The sequence below is a fragment of the Lepidochelys olivacea genome, assembly GCF_965140295.1.
Source record: "Lepidochelys olivacea isolate rLepOli2 genome assembly, chromosome: 1".
Taxonomy (NCBI): domain Eukaryota; kingdom Metazoa; phylum Chordata; order Testudines; family Cheloniidae; genus Lepidochelys; species Lepidochelys olivacea.
Window position 1 is genome coordinate 177,923,879 of NC_140411.1, and position 19,832 is coordinate 177,943,710.

A 19,832-nucleotide genomic window follows, 5' to 3' on the forward strand; every position below is an offset into this window, starting at 1 on the left:
CCCGTTCTCCAGCAACCCACCTCGCGCCGGTGACCCGTCAGCTGGACGATGTTTTAAATGTAACGAGCTGGGGTATGTAAAGGCCAACTGCCCCAAGAACCCCAACAGATTACAGTTCATTGCACCGGAATCACACCAGAGGTCCACAGGCCCAGATACCTCCCAGATACCCTTGGAGCGGAGGGAAACTGTGAGTGTGGGTGGGAAGAAGGTCACCGCGTGGAGGGACACCGGAGCACAAGTGTCAGCTATCCATGCTTCCTTAGTGGACCCCAATTTAATCAACCCAGAGATCCAAGTGACGATTCAACCCTTCAAGTCCAACTCTTTCAATTTGCCTACAGCCAAGTTGCCTGTCCAGTACAAGGGCTGGTCAGGAATGTGGACTTTTGCAATCTATGATGATTATCCCATCCCCATGCTGTTGGGGGAAGACTTGGCCAATCACGTGAAGCAGGCCAAGAGGGTGGGAACGGTCACCCGCAGCCAGGCTAAACAAGCCGTGGGGCCTAGCTCTGTTCCGGAAACTTCTATCAGGGCCCGGTCAGAGGTGATGGACCCGGACCCCAGGCCAATGTCTGCAACAGCAGTAGTGGATCCAGTCCCAGAGACCCAGACGGAACCAGTCCCAGAACCGGAACCAGCCAAACAACCAACACCAGACCCCGTGCCAGCACTGAATCCAGTACTTGCAACCTCAACACCAGAGGGCCCCACCGAACCTGAACTGGCAGCAGCCGATAACCCTACACAAGAGACTCAGCCGGAGCCTGAATCCCAACATAGTGCACCAGCGGAGAGCGGTTCACAGTCAACAGAAACAGCTCCATCCCCTATATCGCTTCCAGAGGGACCAAGCCTATGTCCCCAATCCAATGAGGAACTGATGTCTCCAGCATCAAGGGAACAGTTCCAGACCGAACAGGAAGCAGATGAAAGCCTCCAGAGAGCGTGGACGGTGGCACGGAGCAACCCACCGCCTCTCAGCTCTTCTAATCGATCCAGGTTTGTTGTAGAAAGAGGACTTTTATACAAGGAAACTCTTTCTGGGGGACACCAGGAAGACTGGCATCCTCAGAGACAGTTGGTAGTTCCAACTAAATACCGGGCCAAGCTCTTGAGCTTAGCCCACGATCACCCTAGTGGCCATGCTGGGGTGAACAGGACCAAAGACCGTTTGGGGGGGTCATTCCACTGGGAGGGAATGGGCAAGGATGTTTCTACCTATGTCCAGTCTTGTGAGGTGTGCCAAAGAGTGGGAAAACCCCAAGACCATGTCAAAGCTCCTCTCCAGCCACTCCCCATCATTGAAGTTCCATTTCAGCGAGTAGCTGTGGATATTCTGGGTCCTTTTCCGAAAGAGACACCCAGAGGAAAGCAGTACATACTGACTTTCATGGATTTTGCCACCCGATGGCCGGAAGCAGTAGCTCTAAGCAACACCAGGGCTAAAAGTGTGTGCCAGGCACTAGCAGACATTTTTGCCAGGGTAGGTTGGCCCTCCGACATCCTCACAGATGCAGGGACTAATTTCCTGGCAGGAACTATGAAAAACCTTTGGGAAGCTCATGGGGTAAATCACTTGGTTGCCACTCCTTACCATCATCAAACAAATGGCATGGTGGAGAAGTTTAATGGAACTTTGGGGGCCATGATACATAAATTCGTAAATGAGCACTCCAATGATTGGGACCTAGTATTGCAGCAGTTGCTCTTTGCCTACAGAGCTGTACCACATCCCAGTTTAGGGTTTTCCCCATTTGAACTTGTATATGGCCGTGAGGTTAAGGGGCCATTGCAGTTGGTGAAGCAGCAATGGGAGGGATTTACACCTTCTCCAGGAACTAACATTCTGGACTTTGTAACCAACCTACAAAACACCCTCCGAACCTCTTTAGCCCTTGCTAGAGAAAACTTACAGGATGCTCAAAAAGAGCAAAAAGCCTGGTATGATAAACATGCCAGAGAGCGTTCCTTCAAAGTAGGAGACCAGGTCATGGTCTTAAAGGTGCTCCAGGCCCATAAAATGGAAGCATCGTGGGAAGGGCCATTCGTGGTCCAGGAGCGCCTGGGAGCTGTTAATTATCTCATAGCATTCCCCACCTCCAACCGAAAGCCTAAGGTGTATCATATTAATTCTCTAAAGCCCTTTTATTCCAGAGAATTAAAGGTTTGTCAGTTTACAGCCCAGGGAGGAGACGACGCTGAGTGGCCTGAAGGTGTCTATTACGAAGGGAAATGTGCTGGTGGTGTGGAAGAGGTGAACCTCTCCATGACCCTTGGGCGTATGCAGCGACAGCAGATCCAGGAGCTGTGCACTAGCTACGCGCCAACGTTCTCAGCCACCCCAGGACTGACTGAACGGGCATACCACTCCATTGACACAGGTAATGCTCACCCAATTAGGGTCCACCCTTACCGGGTGTCTCCTCAAGCTAAAACTGCTATAGAACGGGAGATCCAGGATATGTTACAGATGGGTGTAATCCGCCCCTCTGAAAGTGCATGGGCATCTCCAGTGGTTCTAGTTCCCAAACCAGATGGGGAAATACGTTTTTGCGTGGACTACCGTAAGCTAAATGCTGTAACTCGCCCAGACAACTATCCAATGCCACGCACAGATGAACTATTAGAGAAACTGGGACGGGCCCAGTTCATCTCTACCTTGGACTTAACCAAGGGGTACTGGCAGGTACCGCTAGATGAATCTGCCAAGGAAAGGTCAGCCTTCATCACACATCTCGGGCTGTATGAATTTAATGTACTCCCTTTCGGGCTGCGAAATGCACCCGCCACTTTCCAAAGACTTGTAGATGGTCTCCTAGCGGGATTAGGAGAATATGCAGTCGCCTACCTTGACGATGTGGCCATATTTTCGGATTCCTGGGCAGACCACCTGGAACATCTACAAAAAGTCCTTGAGCGCATAAGGGAGGCAGGACTAACTGTTAAGGCTAAGAAGTGTCAAATAGGCCTAAACAGAGTGACTTACCTTGGACACCAGGTGGGTCAAGGAACTATCAGCCCCCTACAGGCCAAAGTGGATGCTATCCAAAAGTGGCCTGTCCCAAAGTCAAAGAAACAGGTTCAATCCTTCTTAGGCTTGGCCGGTTATTACAGACGATTTGTACCGCACTACAGCCAAATCGCTGCCCCACTGACAGACCTAACCAAAAAGAAACAGCCAAATGCTGTTCAGTGGACCGGAAAGTGTCAGAAGGCCTTTAACAAGCTTAAAGCGACACTCATGTCTGACCCTGTACTAAGGGCCCCAGACTTTGACAAACCGTTCCTAGTAACCACAGATGCATCCGAGCGTGGTGTGGGAGCAGTTTTAATGCAGAAAGGACCTGATCAAGAATTCCACCCTGTAGTGTTTCTCAGCAAAAAACTGTCTGAGAGGGAAAGCAACTGGTCAGTCACTGAAAAAGAATGTTATGCCATTGTCTACGCTCTGAAAAAGCTACGCCCATATGTTTGGGGACGGCGTTTCCACCTGCAACCCGACCATGCTGCACTAAAGTGGCTTCACACCGTCAAAGAAACTAACAAAAAACTTCTTCGGTGGAGTTTAGCTCTCCAAGATTTTGATTTCGACATCCAACACATCTCAGGAGCTTCTAACAAAGTGGCTGATGCACTCTCCCGTGAAAGTTTCCCAGAATCAACTGGTTAAAATCGTCCTTGAGATGTGGAAAATATTGTTAGTCTTTATGTACTTGGTAGTATATTTAGAGATGCATGTGTCTTATTAACTCTGTTTTCCTAGAGCTCCAGGAAGAAATCCCAGCCAGTGTTTCACCCTAGCTGAGATTTGGGGGGCGTGTCATAAATATAAAGGGAAGGGTAAACCCCTTTGAAATCCCTTCTGGCCAGGGGAAAGCTTCTCTCACCTGTAAAGGGTTAAGAAGCTAAAGGTAACCTCGCTGGCACCTGACCAAAATGACCAATGAGGAGACAAGATACTTTCAAAAGCTGGGAGGAGGGAGAGAAACAAAGGGTCTGTGTCTGTCTGTAGTCGTCTTGGCCAGGGACAGAACAGGAATGGAGTCTTAGAACTTTTAGTAAGTAATCTAGCTAGGTATGCATTAGATTATGATTTCTTTAAATGGCTGAGAAAAGAATTGTGCTGAATAGAATAACTTTCTGTCTGTGTATCTTTTTTGTAACTTAAGGTTTTGCCTAGAGGGGTTCTCTATGTTTTTGAATCTAATTACCCTGTAAGGTATCTACCATCCTGATTTTACAGGGGGGATTTCTTTATTTCTATTTACTTCTATTTTTTATTAAAAGTCTTCTTGTAAAACACTGAATGCTTTTTCATTGTTCTCAGATCCAAGGGTTTGGGTCTGTGGTCACCTATGCAAATTGGTGAGGCTTTTTATCCAACATTTCCCAGGAAAGGGGGGGTGCAAGTGTTGGGAGGATTGTTCATTGTTCTTAAGATCCAAGGGTCTGGGTCTGTAGTCACCTAGGCAAATTGGTGAGGCTTTTTACCAAACCTTGTCCAGGAAGTGGGGTGCAAGGTTTTGGGAAGTATTTTGGGGGGAAGGACGCGTCCAAACAGCTCTTCCCCAGTAACCAGTATTAGTTTGGTGGTGGTAGCGGCCAGTCCAAGGATAACAGATGTAATATTTTGTACCTTGGGGAAGTTTTGACCTAAGCTGGTAAAGATAAGCTTAGGAGGTTTTTCATGCAGGTCCCCACATCTGTACCCTAGAGTTCAGAGTGGGGGAGGAACCGTGACACACACCCACATCTGACCACCAATGGGCTGTATCTTCCTCAGCCCCCAGAGTCACCTGAAAGAGAAGATGAGCTTTGAAGCTTGACCAAACAAATCTGGGCTCTGGCAGACGAAAAGGGGTGTGTGTGCGGCGGGGACTAGGAGGAGATAGAGATTGGCAATGAGAAAGATTTTCAACTGTTTCACCACTCCAGCTCCAAATACAACCCAGGTTGCTAACTGCAAGCCTTTACTTAACTGTATGGTGGCTTACATAGGAGGTCTTGCTTTTAGTGGAAATGGGGTTCCACACCGTAAAGATCACCATCGCAGTTGGCACTGATGGACAGTCCTGTTGGTAGTCTCAGTGGAGGCACCAAGGAGTGAATAAGTCTGTTAGCCCTGGAGGAGCCTTTCCAAAGAAAGGTTTCAGAGTAGCAGTTGTGTTAGTCTGTATTCGCAAAAAGAAAAGGAGTACTTGGGGCACCTTAGAGACTAACAAATTTATTTGAGCATAAGCTTTCGTGAGCTACAGCTCACTTCATCGGATGCACACTGAATGCAGCCGATGAAGCGAGCTGTAGCTCATGAAAGCTTATGCTCAAATAAATGTTAGTCTCTAAGGTGCCACAAGTACTCCTTTTCTTTTTCCAAAGAAAGGTGTTGCACATTGGCTGGGCACAGAGTGGTAGCTTACACTGCCTTTGTCCATGCTGTACACATCCTCTGAAATAAAACCAGGACATCAGTCTACAGTGCTCTCACTTAAAACAAGAGTTCTTTTTACATTTATTGTGTCTGTTAGAAATGCTTGGAGTGCAGAGGCTGCAAAAGACATTTTATTGCTTAAAATGTTTATGCATTATGATCCCAATCCTGCAACTGACACAGCCAGGGAGGCGTCTTGCACCAAAATGAAACCCCATTTATTTTATTTCAATGGGGTTGCATGCAGGCATAGGGATTCACCCATGCATAACTGGTTAAAGGACCTGGGCCTTTCTTTATCAGTGCGTTAGCACAGAGGCATAGAAGCTGGTATTAACATAATAGTTCATGACAACTCCTTTGAAGACACAAAACTAAGTCAAAAATCCAATTTAAAAACAAAACAGATCATCCAGATTTAGAGGACAGATAATTAAATTGATCCCGCTCTCAGACAAAGGGAGCTTCATTATTGCCCTTGATGGGATCAAGTCAATGTATTTCAGCCTGGCTCTGCAAACCATTTCACAAATAAGGAATCCAAATATGGATCTGCCGCAATACATTATGTATGTTTCATAGTAGGCACAACAATTTAAGAAAGATGTGGAGAAACTGGAGAGAGTCCAGAGGAGAGCAACAAAAATGATGAAAGGTTTAGAAATAAACTTGGCAAGTTTAGTTTTGAGGGGAAAAAAAAGACAGTTTGTTTACCCAGGATGGGGTGGGTCTCAGAGCCCAGGCTCCAGCCCCAGCCCAAACATCTACACTGCTTTTTTCAGTCCTGCAGCCTCAGCCACGTGACCCTGAGTCAGCCAACCCCAGGTTCTGAGACTTGGTGCTGTGGGTTTTTTATTGCAGTGCAGACATACCCTGAGGGAGGACATGATAGTGTCCTAAGGGCTGTTATAAAGAGATCAGTGATCAATTGTTCTCGTCTTACGTTAAGTGGACATGGAGTAACGGGCTTAATCTGCAGCAAGGGAAATTTAGGTTTGATATCAGGGAAACTTTCTAACTATAAGGATAGTTAACTACTGGAATAGGTTACCAAGGGAAGTCATATATTTCTCATCAGAGATTTTAAAGAATAAGGTTAGACAAACATTTGTCAGCGATGGTCTAGGTTTATGTGGTCCTGCCTCAGTGCGGGTGGGTGAGAAGTGGGAGAGAAAGTGTGGTCCCCTCCAGTTCTACATTTCTGTGACTATGAATTCTAGAAGACCTATTATTGTCTGTTGGGTAAATAAGTAGTCGTTTTCAAACGACAGACAAGCTCCTCAACTGATGTAAGCTGGGGTCGTGCCAATGAATACAACAGAATTATGACTGTTTACACCAGTTGAGAATCTGTTCCCAATATATTCAAATGAACATTTAATGTATAATTAAAAATGCTCTGGGTTTCTGCACAGAGGGGTCTATTTTCCCACAGAAACATGCAAATAAAAGCTCTGAACTTAACAGAGTTACTCTGTATGTGCACTCCTTGGGTTTGATTTAACCCTGGCACATTATTGCTTACTACAGCTAAAAGGCCAACTGGACTGTGGGGGGGGGGGTAGTGCAGACTGCTTGCAATTTACAAATTACATGGGTGTGAGCTGTAAGTAGCCAGTGGGGATCCAGAAATCAGCAGTTTGGCTAAAGACACTGGGGAAGTTGCAGATTCAGCAAAAGCAACAGTGTTTAGAATCCCTTAGGTTATTAGTTGTCAGCATATGCTGTCTCATCTCCAGTGAACTATGAGGAGAAGTTGGAAGAATATGGTAAGCTTCCGTAACACGGATCTGGGGAATGAAACCCCCCATCTAAATCCTACCTGCTAGAAAGAATTGTGTGAAAATCTCAGCTTTCATTTTAAAAAAAGTTTCTAGGCTTCCTGGTTGCTGAGAAATCCTGGAAAATATGAAGCAAGTGTATCAAAAAGGCTTAGAAACCAGAAGGCAAAGAATTCAACTTACATTCACAAAAATAAAATAACCCTGAAGATACTGGATGTTTGGGGATGGCAATGTTGTCATGAAATGTTTCATGCTCAAAACCGTCTGTCAAAGTACCTCTTGTGCCCAAATCCCTCATTTGTGTTAACTCTTGGGATTCAAACATTGGGTGTAATTCTAGCATGAAGCGACATACCGGCGCTAGCTCTGATCAAGCTAGCAAACTGAAAATCGGTGCATCACTATGGCAGTAGGCATGGCAGGAGGGGCTGGCTGCCTGAGATCACAGGTACATACACCAGGAGGCTAGTCCCTCCTGCCACCACAGCTACTAGATTCCTACAAATAGTTCAATGAGAGCTACCACAGGGGTCTCTCCTTGAGCTGAAATTTACCCCTTCCAGCTCTAGGATAGACAGACCCATTGTGTCACCTCAGGGCCTCTGCTGGAGCTTCTCTGGCATAGTAAATCCCATGCCTGAAAAACTGGGTTGAGTTAAAGTCTCCTCTTTATTAGTTCTTTTTCTCTTTTTAAATTTTTATTAAAACCCCCCCCGATCACCTAATTGTTATGGTAGGAAGCGGCACATCTAGGAGTACATTAAAATGTGAAGCACAAACCAGACCCCAGAAGGCTATAAACTGGGTTGCAAATTGTTCCAATCAAAGGGGAGATATCCCCTTCAAAATTTTAAAAAATAAGGGTAACTTGAGGCATTATATGAACCTAATCACCATTAAACCAAAGAAAAATTCAAACGTCATCTTTTAAAATGTCTTCGCTTAGTTTATTGCCCCTTTTAAAGCATTTCTGAAAAATAAGGTTTAATCACTTCTGTAGAAAAGAAAACTCAGATTCTATTGCTGTGGCACACTTACTGCTTAGAACTCAGGGTTAGGAGAGTCAGTATTAACCTTGAAATCCTGGGATTTTGTCAATATCTTTCACAAAGGTTATATACATCACAGGGGTTTTACACCCACTCTATTTCCTATGGCAACACTTTTGGGCTGGCTATTTATTTGTACATTTAGAACAACTTGTGCCATCGTTGGGGAAACACAATTACTGCACCCCCACTGCATGCTGTTCTTGAATCTAAGGCTCCCCTACAAAGCCTGATTGAATGAAGCTATGTGCAGGGCATCTCTGTCGTTACTTGAGGAGAGAGGCTGTAGAGCACCAGAGGAGCTGCCCCACTCCAGCAGCCTCTCCTCACTATTCCAGGAGATGTGAATGGTGGATGAGCAGACCCTCAGGGAGCTCTTCTTGGCCTTTTGCTATTCAATATCTATCAACGAGCTGGAAGAAAATAGAATATCATTGCTGATAAAGTTTACAGATGACAGAAGAATGGTAAATAGCAAGGACAGTTCTTCTGTACTGAGCAATCTAGATGGCTTGGTAAACTGGACTCATTTGAACAACATGCATTTTAAAACAGCCAAGCAGAAGGTCAATAAAGAAAAGTGCAAGTAGGTGACATTTACAAGATGGCATCTAGCCTGTTATTTTTAAAGATGATGGTGAATAACCAAACTAAATATGAGCTTCCAGTGTGATGCCATGGATAAGAGGGACAATGTGATCCTTCCATGTATAAGCAAGAGAAACTCAAGTAGGAAGGAGGAAGAGATATTGCATATGTGTACAGCACTAGTGAGACTATTACCAAAACACTGTGTCCAATTCTGGTGTCCACACTTCAAAAAGAATGGTGGAAATGCTGAAAGGGTTCAGAAAAGAGCCACAAGAATGATTTAAAGTCTGGAAAACCTCTACAGTATAAGAAACTTATGCTAAAAAGACTGAGCTTCTGGTGAAAGAAAAGATTAGAAAGTGACTTGATCACAGTCTACACCTGCACGGGGAGAAATTTTCTGATATCTGTGTTAGTTTGTTTCAATCTGGCAAAGCCTTAACAAGATCCTATGGTTCAAGACTGAAACCAGACAAATTGTGACTGGAAATAAGGCACAATTTTTTTAAGTGATGGTAATTGCACATTGGAACAACTTACTTAGGGATTATCCATCTCTTAAAGTCTTTAAACCAAGATGGGATGTCTTTCTCAAATATATTCTGTAACCCAACCTGAAATTATGAGCCTGATACAGAAATTACTGGGTGAAATTCTATGGCCTGTGTTTTGCATAAAATCAGATTAGATGGTCATAAAGGTCCTTTCAGCCTTAAGACCTTCTAATTATTTGCAAAGTAAAACTACACCCGCTCTATTACTCTTGAGACTTAAAACCTCATGGAAATGGAGCAGAATCTGGGCCTCACTGCTGCTACATTTTAAAATAATTCAATTGATTAAACATATACTAAAGTTGGTCACACTCCAAACCAGTCAGTCTCTGTGCAAAAGAATAAATGGACACAACTCAGATATCAAGAATTGTAACATTCAAAAACCAGTCGGAGAACACTTCAATCTCCCTGGACAATCAACAACAGACTTAAAAGTGGCAATTCTTCAACAAAAAAACCTTCAAAAATAGACTCCAACGAGAAACTGCAGAACTGGAATTAATTTGCAAAGTGGACACCATCAAATTAGGCCTGAATAAAGACTGGGAGTGGATGGGTCAATACAAAAGGTAATTTCCCCTCTACTAATACTCACTCTTTCTTATCAACTGTTGGAAATGGGCCACCTTGATTGCATTGGCCTCATTAGCACTACAAAAGTAATTTTCCCTCCCTTGGTATTCACCCCTTCTTGTCAACTGTTGAGAATAGGCCACTTCTACCTTAATTGAATTGACTCATTAGCACTGACCCCCCCCCCCCCACTTGGTAAGACAACTCCCATCTTTTCATTTGCTATAATATATATTCTGCTTACTGTATTTTTCACTCCATGTATCTGATGAAGTGGGTTCTAGCCCACAAAAGCTTATGCCCAAATCAATTTGTTAGTCTCTAAGGTGCCACAAGGACTCCTCGTTTTTTTTTAAAAATGATTTAAAGACATTCTTGTTGGTCTTGCATCTGGCCACTGGTGTCCTGCTAAATTACTTTACTTCTGAATGTTTGCCTAAGTAGGATGTAACCATTTTAAAGCTTGTTAAGCACGGATTAATTCGGATATGTAGTTATTTTTTTCACCCACCAAATCTGACATGGGAGTCTTTATATGTAATTATAGTGACACAGTTGACAGTGTAGCATACAAACAATTTCTTTTTAATCTCCCTGACAATGATCCTAAAGTTTTGCCTATTTAAACAGCATTTTGTTTTGTGCTAGCCTCATTTATCATAGAATCACAGAATATCAGGGTTGGAAGGGACCTCAGGAGGTCATCTAGTCCAACCCCCTGCTCAAAGCAGGACCAATCCCCAACTAAATCATCCCAGCGAGGGCTTTGTCAAGCCTGACTTTAAAAACCTAAAAGGAAGGAGACTCCACCACCTCCCTAGGCAACGCATTCCAGTGCTTCACCACCCTCCTAGTGAACAAGTTTGTCCCAACATCCAACCTAAACCTTCCCCACTGCAACTTGAGACCATTACTCCTTGTTCTGTCATCTGCTACCACTGAACAGCCTGGATCCATCCTCTTTGGAACCCCCTTTCCGGTAGTTGAAAGCAGCTATCAAATCTCCCCTCATTCTTCTCTTCTGCAGACTAAACAATCCCAGTTCCCTCAGCCTCACCTCATGTGTCATGTGCTCCAGCCCCCTAATAATTTTTGTTGCCCTCCGCTGGACTCTTTCCAATTTTTCCACATCCTTCTTGTAGTGTGGGGCCCAAAACTGGACACAGTACTCCAGATGAGGCCTCACCAATGTCGAATAGAGGGGAACGATCATGTCCCTCGATCTGCTGATATGCCTCTACTTATACATCCCAAAATGCCGTTAGGCTTCTTGGCAACACGGGCACACTGTTGACTCATATCCAGCTTCTCGTCCACTATAACCCCAAGGTCCTTTTCTGCAGAACTTCTGCCTAGCCATTTGGTCCCAAGTCTGTAGCAGTGCATGACATTCTTCTGTCCTAAGTGCAGGACTCTGCACTTGTCCTTGTTGAACCTCAGATTTCTTTTGGCTAAATTCTCGAATTTGTCTAGGTCCCTCTGTAGCCTATACCTACCCTCCAGCATATCTACCACTCCTCCCAGTTCAGAGTCATCTGCAAACTTGCTGAGGATGCAGTCCACACCATCCTCCAGATCATTAATGAAGATATTGATCAAAACCAGCCCCAGGACCGACCCTTGGGGCACTCCGCTCGATACTGGCTGCCAACTAGACATGGAGCCATTGATCACTACCCATTGAGCCTGACAATCTAGCCAGCTTTCTATCCACCTTATAGTCAATTCATCCAGCCCATACTTCTTTAACTTGCTTGCAAGAATACTGTGGGAGACCATATCAAAAGCTTTGCTAAAGTCAAGGAATAAGAACACATCCGCTGCTTTCCCCTCATCTACAGAGCCAGTTATCTCATCATAGAAGGCAATTAGGTTAGTCAGGCATGACTTGCCCATGATGAATCCATGCTGACTGTTCCTGATCACTTTCCTCTCCTCTAAGTGCTTCAGAATTGATTCCTTGAGGACCTACTCCATGATTTTTCCAGGGACTGAGGTAAGGCTGACTGGCTTGTAGTTCCCCGGATCCTCCTCCTTCCATCTGGTTGATTTCTAATGCATAAGAATTACAACGTTCAGGTCAAAGCATACCCTGTCCTTGGTCTTCCTGTTGCTTCTAATGTATTTGCAGAATGTTTTCTTGTTACCCTTTATGTTTTTAGCTAGTTTAATATTGTTTTGTGCCTTGGCCTTTTAAAATTTTGTCCCTACATACTTGTGTTATTTGTTTATATTCATCCTTTGTAATTTGACCTAAATCCATTTTTGGTAGGACTCTTTCTTGACTTTCATATAATTGAAGATCTCCTACTTAAGCCAGGGATGATCTCTTGCCATACTTCATATCTTTTCTACACAGTGGATAGTTTGCTCATGCCCTTAAAAGTGTCTCTCTGAAAAACTGTCAACTCTCTTGAACGGTTTTTCCCCTTAGACTTGCTTCCCATGGGATTTTACCTACCAACTCCCTGAGTTTGCTAACATCTACCTTCTTGAAATCCATTATCTTTATTGTGCTGTTTTCCCTCTAACCTTTCCATAGAATCATGAATTCTATCATGGCTTGATCACTTTCACCCAAGCTACCTTCTGTTTTCAAATAGCTTCATTTTACTGGTGAATGAAGTAATTCAATGTATGCTGCGATTCAGCAAGGTGTTTACCTTGAGTAGTGACACTGAAGCCAAAGGGACTACTCACATGCTTGACATTAGGCTTGGCTTTTAAGTACATTATTGAATCAGAGCCATAGCTCAAAGGCAGTGTTTCCCAAATTAAGCGGTGCAAAGGGCTCATACACACTTCTCAATTGTTCTCCAGGATCTCAGCTTTCTTTCTTCAGTGTTTTTTTAAATCTGTAGTTCTTATGACACTGAAGAATCATTCAGATCATGCTGTTGAGGTTAACTGATGCAGCATCATCTGTCAGACTGCAGCGAGTGAGAACTGCCCCATTCATCCCAGTGTCCCATTGAACCGCCCCATTCATCCCAGTGGGTTCTAACTCAGATGTCAACAATGACATGGTCCTCAAAGGAAACTTGCACACCACCTTCAAAAGGTGAGCCTGGGAAATTAAATTCACAACTCTGCTGAAACTAAAATCCATGGACTCAGACACAGGTTTTATGGCTCCTTACAACAATTTGCAAACACGACTCATGACATACTAACCCTTAATTACCCACTTCCTTTTAAGTGGTCTCCTATAACATGTGTGAACCCTTTATGCTTAAAAATCTGTCTCAACTTACATTTAGCTTAAACACTATCCTCCCCAGACCTGAAGAGCTCCAACATGCTCAAAAGCATGTACCTTTGACCAACAAAAGTTGGTCAAATAAAAGAGATTACTTCACCTACCTTGCCTCTCCCAGTGATGATACTACCACCGTTTCAGGGCTAGCCATACCCCTGAGCCCTCTGCAGTATTGAGCCTTGTGCCTTCACCTCTCCTGAGGTGGAATCCCACAATTCTTCCACTCTGGTAGCCCTGGGCCTGGACTACAGCAACCTGTGATCAACCGTGCTTACCTCAGCAGACCTGACTGGGTTCAGCACCTACAGTTGCTCCCTTTGGGATCTTCAGAGCAGTGGTCAATACAGTGACCAGCCAGCCTTCTTAAACCAAAGATTTATGTAATCTGAAACAGTGGGAACAAAGCATGGTATACGAGAAAAACGCTTTTCAAAACACTGTACACAGATCCATCTCACCTAGAGGCTTGGCATACCTTGGCAGCGACCTTCGAAAGGATTCCCTTTATCCTCTTCCCTAAACTGCTTCCTCCCCAGAAAGTGTCATTTATATCCAGCCAGGAGTCCTTTGTATCAGGACTCGTCTACACTTAGGCCTGGTCTAAACTCAGGGGGCGATAGATCTAAGTTACGTAACTTCAGCTAGGCGAATAGCGTAGCTGAAGTTGATGTACTCAGATCTACTTACTGCAGTGTGTTCACTGCGGTAAGTCGACTGCTGATGCTCCCCCATCGACTCCACCTGCGCCTCTCACTCTGGTGGAGTACCGAGTCGACGGGAGAGTGCTTGGCGGTCAATTTATCACATCTTCACTAGATGTGATAAAGTGACCCCTGCTGGATTGACTGCTCCGGAGGCAAGTGTAGACATGCCCGTAAAATGCTGCAGCTGCATTGCTGTAGGATTTCAGGGAGATACTACTTACGCGAACAGGGCTTCTCCCACTGGGGTCAGTACTCCACCTCCCCGAGAGGCCGTAGCTAGTGCTCTCTATACCGACGGTTAGACTGATTTAACTGCATCACTCAGGGTGTGGATTTTTCACACCCCTGAGCAGTGTAGTTATACCAACCTAATTTCCTGGTGACCAGGGCTCAGTTTCCCAGTCCTTTTGGCCTTGCCACTGAAAACCAGTCCAGTGAGTTCAGCAAGGTATTGGAGAAATAACTTCAAAGTGAATGGCTCTTGCATTGTCCCTTAGTACAATGTTGGTAGATGGATGACCATTTGAAACCACAGTATTCTTTCCTGCTTAAGTGCAATCAATCTCTTCCTTAACCTTAAGTATCCACACAGTCACACCCCTTACAAAATGAAACTTCGGGGAAACAATGCTGTAAGTGAGAAATTACTCACTGTTAATTCTGTTTGGTCAGTACTGATAAACTTAATTGCTCCCCTCCACCACCTCCCGTCAGTCAGTCAAAGCTAGTATATATTAAAGGCTAGCAAGCCATCCCTTTCCTTTCCAGATTAACTATTACTTGGCTGTGGAAGTCTATCAAATCAGAGAGAAAAAACAAACAAGTGACCGTTCCTAAGGGGAAGTGGGAAGGATGAAAGATAAGAGAACTCCAACAAACAGAATCAAGTTGTTGTGGTTGAAGAACAGGACTGGACTGTTGATAAGCATTCTGGATCATTTAAAGACAAAAGCACATAGATAAATTTATATTTAAATTATGTTGGGGAGAGAGAACCATGGGATGATTAGACTTTTTTAATGCTATATAGGGAAATCATGTATCTGATCAAACCCACAGTACTAGGAAACGGTGACTAGTTGAGTCCCCAAACCCCAGCTCTTGAAAACACTGTGTTACTTACTATTTAGGACACTATACATACATGCTTAAGTTTCTGCCATTTCATACCACCTCTGAATTTGGTCCACATGGCTGAAGGTAGTCTATGCTGATGCAACACATATACTAAAGAGCCAAAAGAGAAGAGAGCAGCAAGTAACACAATGATATAAGCGGGTGTAATTTACACCTTCCTCTGCATCCCAATGTGCATATTAAACCAACTTACACAGAGTTACTGATACATTAGGGAGTCTAACCTTTATGTCCCTTCTGAATTTGAACCAAAGGGGAGTTTTTTCTGCACAAGAAATAAAAGAACCATGCTCTTAGTTGGAACTGGAAGATAATATTTATGGTAATGTTTTATTTTACATAGAAAATTTTAAATCTTCTGGTGGATAAGGAAATCTGAGGTATTTCTTGCTCGGCTCCTCAAATTCCTTTGAGGAGCCAAGTGATTAAAAAAGGATAGCCTTAGAGTTTGATCATTTTGTATGGTGATCATAATTAGATTTTATAGTTAGATTAATTATATTTTTAGGAAGCCCCATATCTGACTTTAAGATACAGGTCTTGAATTCAACGAGCTTCCCTCCCAAAAGTTTAAGGTAGATTTTGCACAAAGTAGAACATATTCATTAAATTCATCCAGCAAAACCACAAAAATAAACTTTGAAAAAAGTGTTGTAACAGTTGAATTTCAAACTACACTAGGACTTTTTAAAAAAGTAGCATTTTTATGTGCATATTCTCATACTACGCTACAAACAAATGGAGAGAGTAAGACTATTTAGGCATAATACAAGCATCAGCAATTTTTTCATTTTCACAAGTAGCAGAACTGAAGAAGGAGATGACAGGTGATGTGCCCTAGAACAAAGCTGTTTACATTGTCAATGAAGCACTGCACTTAAAAAAGTGCATGAATACAAAGGTGATACAGTAGTGAGGTTTTGTATCTTCCTTACTGACATCTGATATGATTTCAAGATGAACATTTCTGCCAGGGGCATGGATTCATTCCAGATCCAACTTTTCCACTTCTTCAGATTCATTTTCTTCTTCTTCCAAGGCACTGGTACTAGCAGTGATACTGGCTGGTCCTGTGGCAACAGCATTGACTAATGATAGACAATGGCATTTTGCCGTTGATTTTAACGTAATGGTGGCAACATGATGGCTTAGACAGACAAAGATCAGTACCAGGAACAGTAAATTGACAAGCACTTCCTTTACTCAGATTTGGATAAAATCTACCGAGGCCTTAGTTTTATATGACAGCAAAAAATGGCTTGTATTTAATTATATCTACAGGTACTCTGGTAAAGAGCTTGGGTTCACTTCCTTTACCCTGTTCTATGCATGTGTAGTTATGAATTGAGAAGATTTGGTCACAGTCCAATGATTAATGTGGTGCAGTGAGAATGTCCCACTATTTCTATATGTATCATTCATGAAACTAGTATTACCCTGCAGAATGTTTTTACATATTTTAGGGTTCACCAAAAAAGTTTGTCTAAGTTCTATGCAGCCAAAGAACATGCAACTCCCCTCAGGTTTCTGCACTGTATGACTTTCGCAGTGCAGAAGTTCCATATTTTCCACACAATACCTATAATTGCTACAGTTTTAAATTCACATAAGGTATGAGAAAATGCTTTTGACTCTATGGATCTTCTGGATCAAGATTCCAAAATGCTTTATTAACAAGTATCCAAAACAGGATTTTTCTTCAACAACATAAACGAATTGTATTTCAAAACTTTTCCTAGTGAAATTGAAACACAGTTTTAGAGTAGCAGCCATGTTAGTCTGTATCCGCAAAAAGAAAAGGAGTACCTGTGGCACCTTAGAGACTAACAAATATATCTGGGCATAAGCTTTCGTGAGCTACAGCTCACTTCATCAGATGCACACATCCGATGAAGTGAGCTGTAGCTCACGAAAGCTCATGCTCAAATAAATTGGTTAGTCTCTAACGTGCCACAAGTACTCCTTTTCTTTCAGTATGGACTATGCTACACCCAAAGGCATAAGATATTTCAGTGAAGAGCTGAAAAACTGAGTTGGGAAACATTGTAGATAACTCACCAAAGAAAAGACACTTAGGTTTTACCTTTGCTTCTTTCTTATGTATAAAAGGATTTTGAAAGTCTCCTTTTCTCCCAAATACAGGGATTCCCCCTGCTTTTCATTTTTAAAAGATGGACTGTCTTGTCTTCTCTATTTTTGATGGAGGACTGGATAGGGAGATTCCTCAGCCCTCCACTGAAGCTGTGGATATTTGAAGATTTAGCAAAAAGAGCTTTTCTCCCATGTGGAGGAAAATGGGGAGAAAATTAGAACAGTTTGAATCTCATTCAGGCCTTGTTTATATATTATAAAGGAAGCTCAACATCTTGATAATGGATTATATTGTTAAATATAATCCCTGGTTCCCTTTTATCTATGTCACTCAAGATGTAAGTTTACCAGCTTTGCTTAAATCTGTCAAAAGCTCTAGGTTTAAACATAGTTACTGTAAGTAAGTAAATAAATATACAATTGAGTCACACCTTCAGATGGAACGTGCTATACAGATAGAGAACCATCATCCCACCCTTTGAAATCATATTTTCACCTGCTAAGTGCACATGCCTGTAGCTCTTCAACACTGTCCTTAATTGCTGTGTGAGACCATATGCAGCGTTTCAGACTTTTATATTTGTCCTTTCCTGGAACAAGAATTACTACTTGGCTTCCGGGCACTATTGTAGTGTTACTATTTTGCATATTTTTGAAAATAGTTAATATTATTTTTGATATATTTTTGAAGACCGCAGAGAAAAATCCTTTAACAGATTTTGAACCAATGTGCCAACATTTCACATACTTCAGTCTAATACAAAATAACAGGGCCATCCCAAAAAAGTAATAAATAAGTAGTCTGCAGGCTGTTGATGAGATTTAAGGATAGACTAAACCACTTATTTTTGTGAGGTCCAAAGTGAGACCCGTTATACTGCCAGATTGGCAATTTTTGAGCTTTATCCACTCTTCCCTCCCCTTTTCACTATTTTATTAGTCATAAAAGAAAAAGACAACATAGAACCAACAACAGTACTATTGGGTGTCGCTCCAATAAACACATACACACAAATATTTACATCTTTTACTGTTCTAGCACAAAATGTTCTCTATAAAGATGAGGAATCAAAATATTTTCAGGTAACAGGATTACCTAAGGATGCATTAACTCCTTTTCACAAAATAAATCGAGTTTCTTCATTAAAATCAGACAGTATTTCAGTTCTACAAAACAAACTCTACAAAGTTCTTCATTTACTTCTGAGAGAAAGTAAATTAGCGCAGATATAGTATTTCTGAAATCCTTTACTATAACAGTATGAGCAACCAACTTCACAGCAAGAGTTAGTGGAAAGTTACATTTCTGAGCTAGAGTAGTGTGCAGTTTACATAATTAAAACACAAACCTTATAAAACAAAAAATATGAGTATCTGTGATGGATTCTAGAGTCATACATATTTCACAATTACAAATCCTCCATTTAATTTACTCTACTCAATCAAGTCTTTCAAAAGAAATCTGAGCGCCTGCTGTATCTAATATAGCTTCTAGTCCTATGGAAAATAGTTTTTGTTTTTTTAAAAAAGGGTCTCCTATGAATAGAAGAAAGGTGCAATTAATTTTTGTTTCAGAAGCAAGCATCTAACTTCACTTTAAACCCAATGCGGCTTCAAAATAAATGTGTTCAGATGCAGTATTATACAGATCAGTAAGGAATATACAAAAAGTAAGGTGTGTAATAATACTGTGACAGATTTCCAATGTGCTGATATACAGTAATCAGTGACCATCTCTAAAGAAATTGGCTGTAAATCCTGAAGAACCATGCCTATGAACTTAATGACCCATCAACATATTGCATCCGTTTCTGGTCTAAAAAAATAGCTATATAATACACTAATATACAATGTATCTGCTTGCAAACACAGGAGTAGCCATAAATAAAACTTTATTCTTCCATTTCATTTACAAGCTATCAAGTACCATGTATTTACACAGCACTGGACAGTTAAAAGAGTTGCAGTCACAGAATGATCCAGACTGAATAGAAAGCCGTTGATAAAGTAAAGGATATTAAGATAAAAGCAAAGTAATACTGTAACAGACAGGTGGCAAACAAGCAGTTTTGTAATGTTGCATCAATTCTGGTTGAAACAAAAACCGAGCCCCATGCGATTCTCAGCTTTAACTGTTTGTAGTCTGGCTAATGTCTGTACAGCCATTTTGTCTTTTGCAATTATTAAAATAAAAAAAGTTAAAAACTATAGCAGCAACAAGCAAACCCTGTGACAGGTAGGCAAGGGTTAAGAACTAAAAAAGTTTATATAATGTGCTTATGAAGGTTTGCAGAGTTTATCTTCCATCGGCTGGAGTTCGACTGAGTGACAACATGATTCGGGCATATCGCTCACACAGTTCGTGTGTGGAGTAGGAAGGTAACTTTGGTGGATCATTGAAACCTTTAATCTCCGTAGAGCAATCTAGAAGTTTTGGCAGGAAGTCTGTCAGCTTTTCTTGCAAATTAGCTGCAAATATATATATATATGAAAAAAGTCAATATAAGAACTTACTGGCCATAGGAGCAATAAAGTGAAAAATTGCTCCATAGCACCAACTTCCTCTTTTAGTTAGTTTCACTTTGTTACAAACACCTTTCCTTAGTACTCTAGGCTTCAACTAGGAATAAGTAAATGAGTCATTCAGTATGAC

The 19,832-nt window shown here is 42.2% G+C and overlaps 1 protein-coding gene across 4 annotated transcripts in view; it reads right to left on the minus strand.

The window, feature by feature from the left end:
- Nucleotides 1-18,193: 18,193 nt before the first annotated feature.
- USP25 (ubiquitin specific peptidase 25) overlaps nt 18,194-19,832 on the minus strand; it is a 147,095-nt gene continuing 145,456 nt past the window's right edge. For 2 of the 4 annotated variants that reach the window (XM_084619797.1, XM_084619799.1), the window contains one exon: nt 18,195-19,648. In XM_084619797.1, coding sequence (XP_084475923.1) covers nt 19,476-19,648 — 173 coding nt within the window. In that variant the 3' untranslated portion in view covers nt 18,195-19,475. Of the gene's footprint in view, nt 19,649-19,832 lie in introns of all 4 variants that reach the window. The other 2 variants (XM_084619796.1, XM_084619798.1) reach the window with 2 other exon arrangements.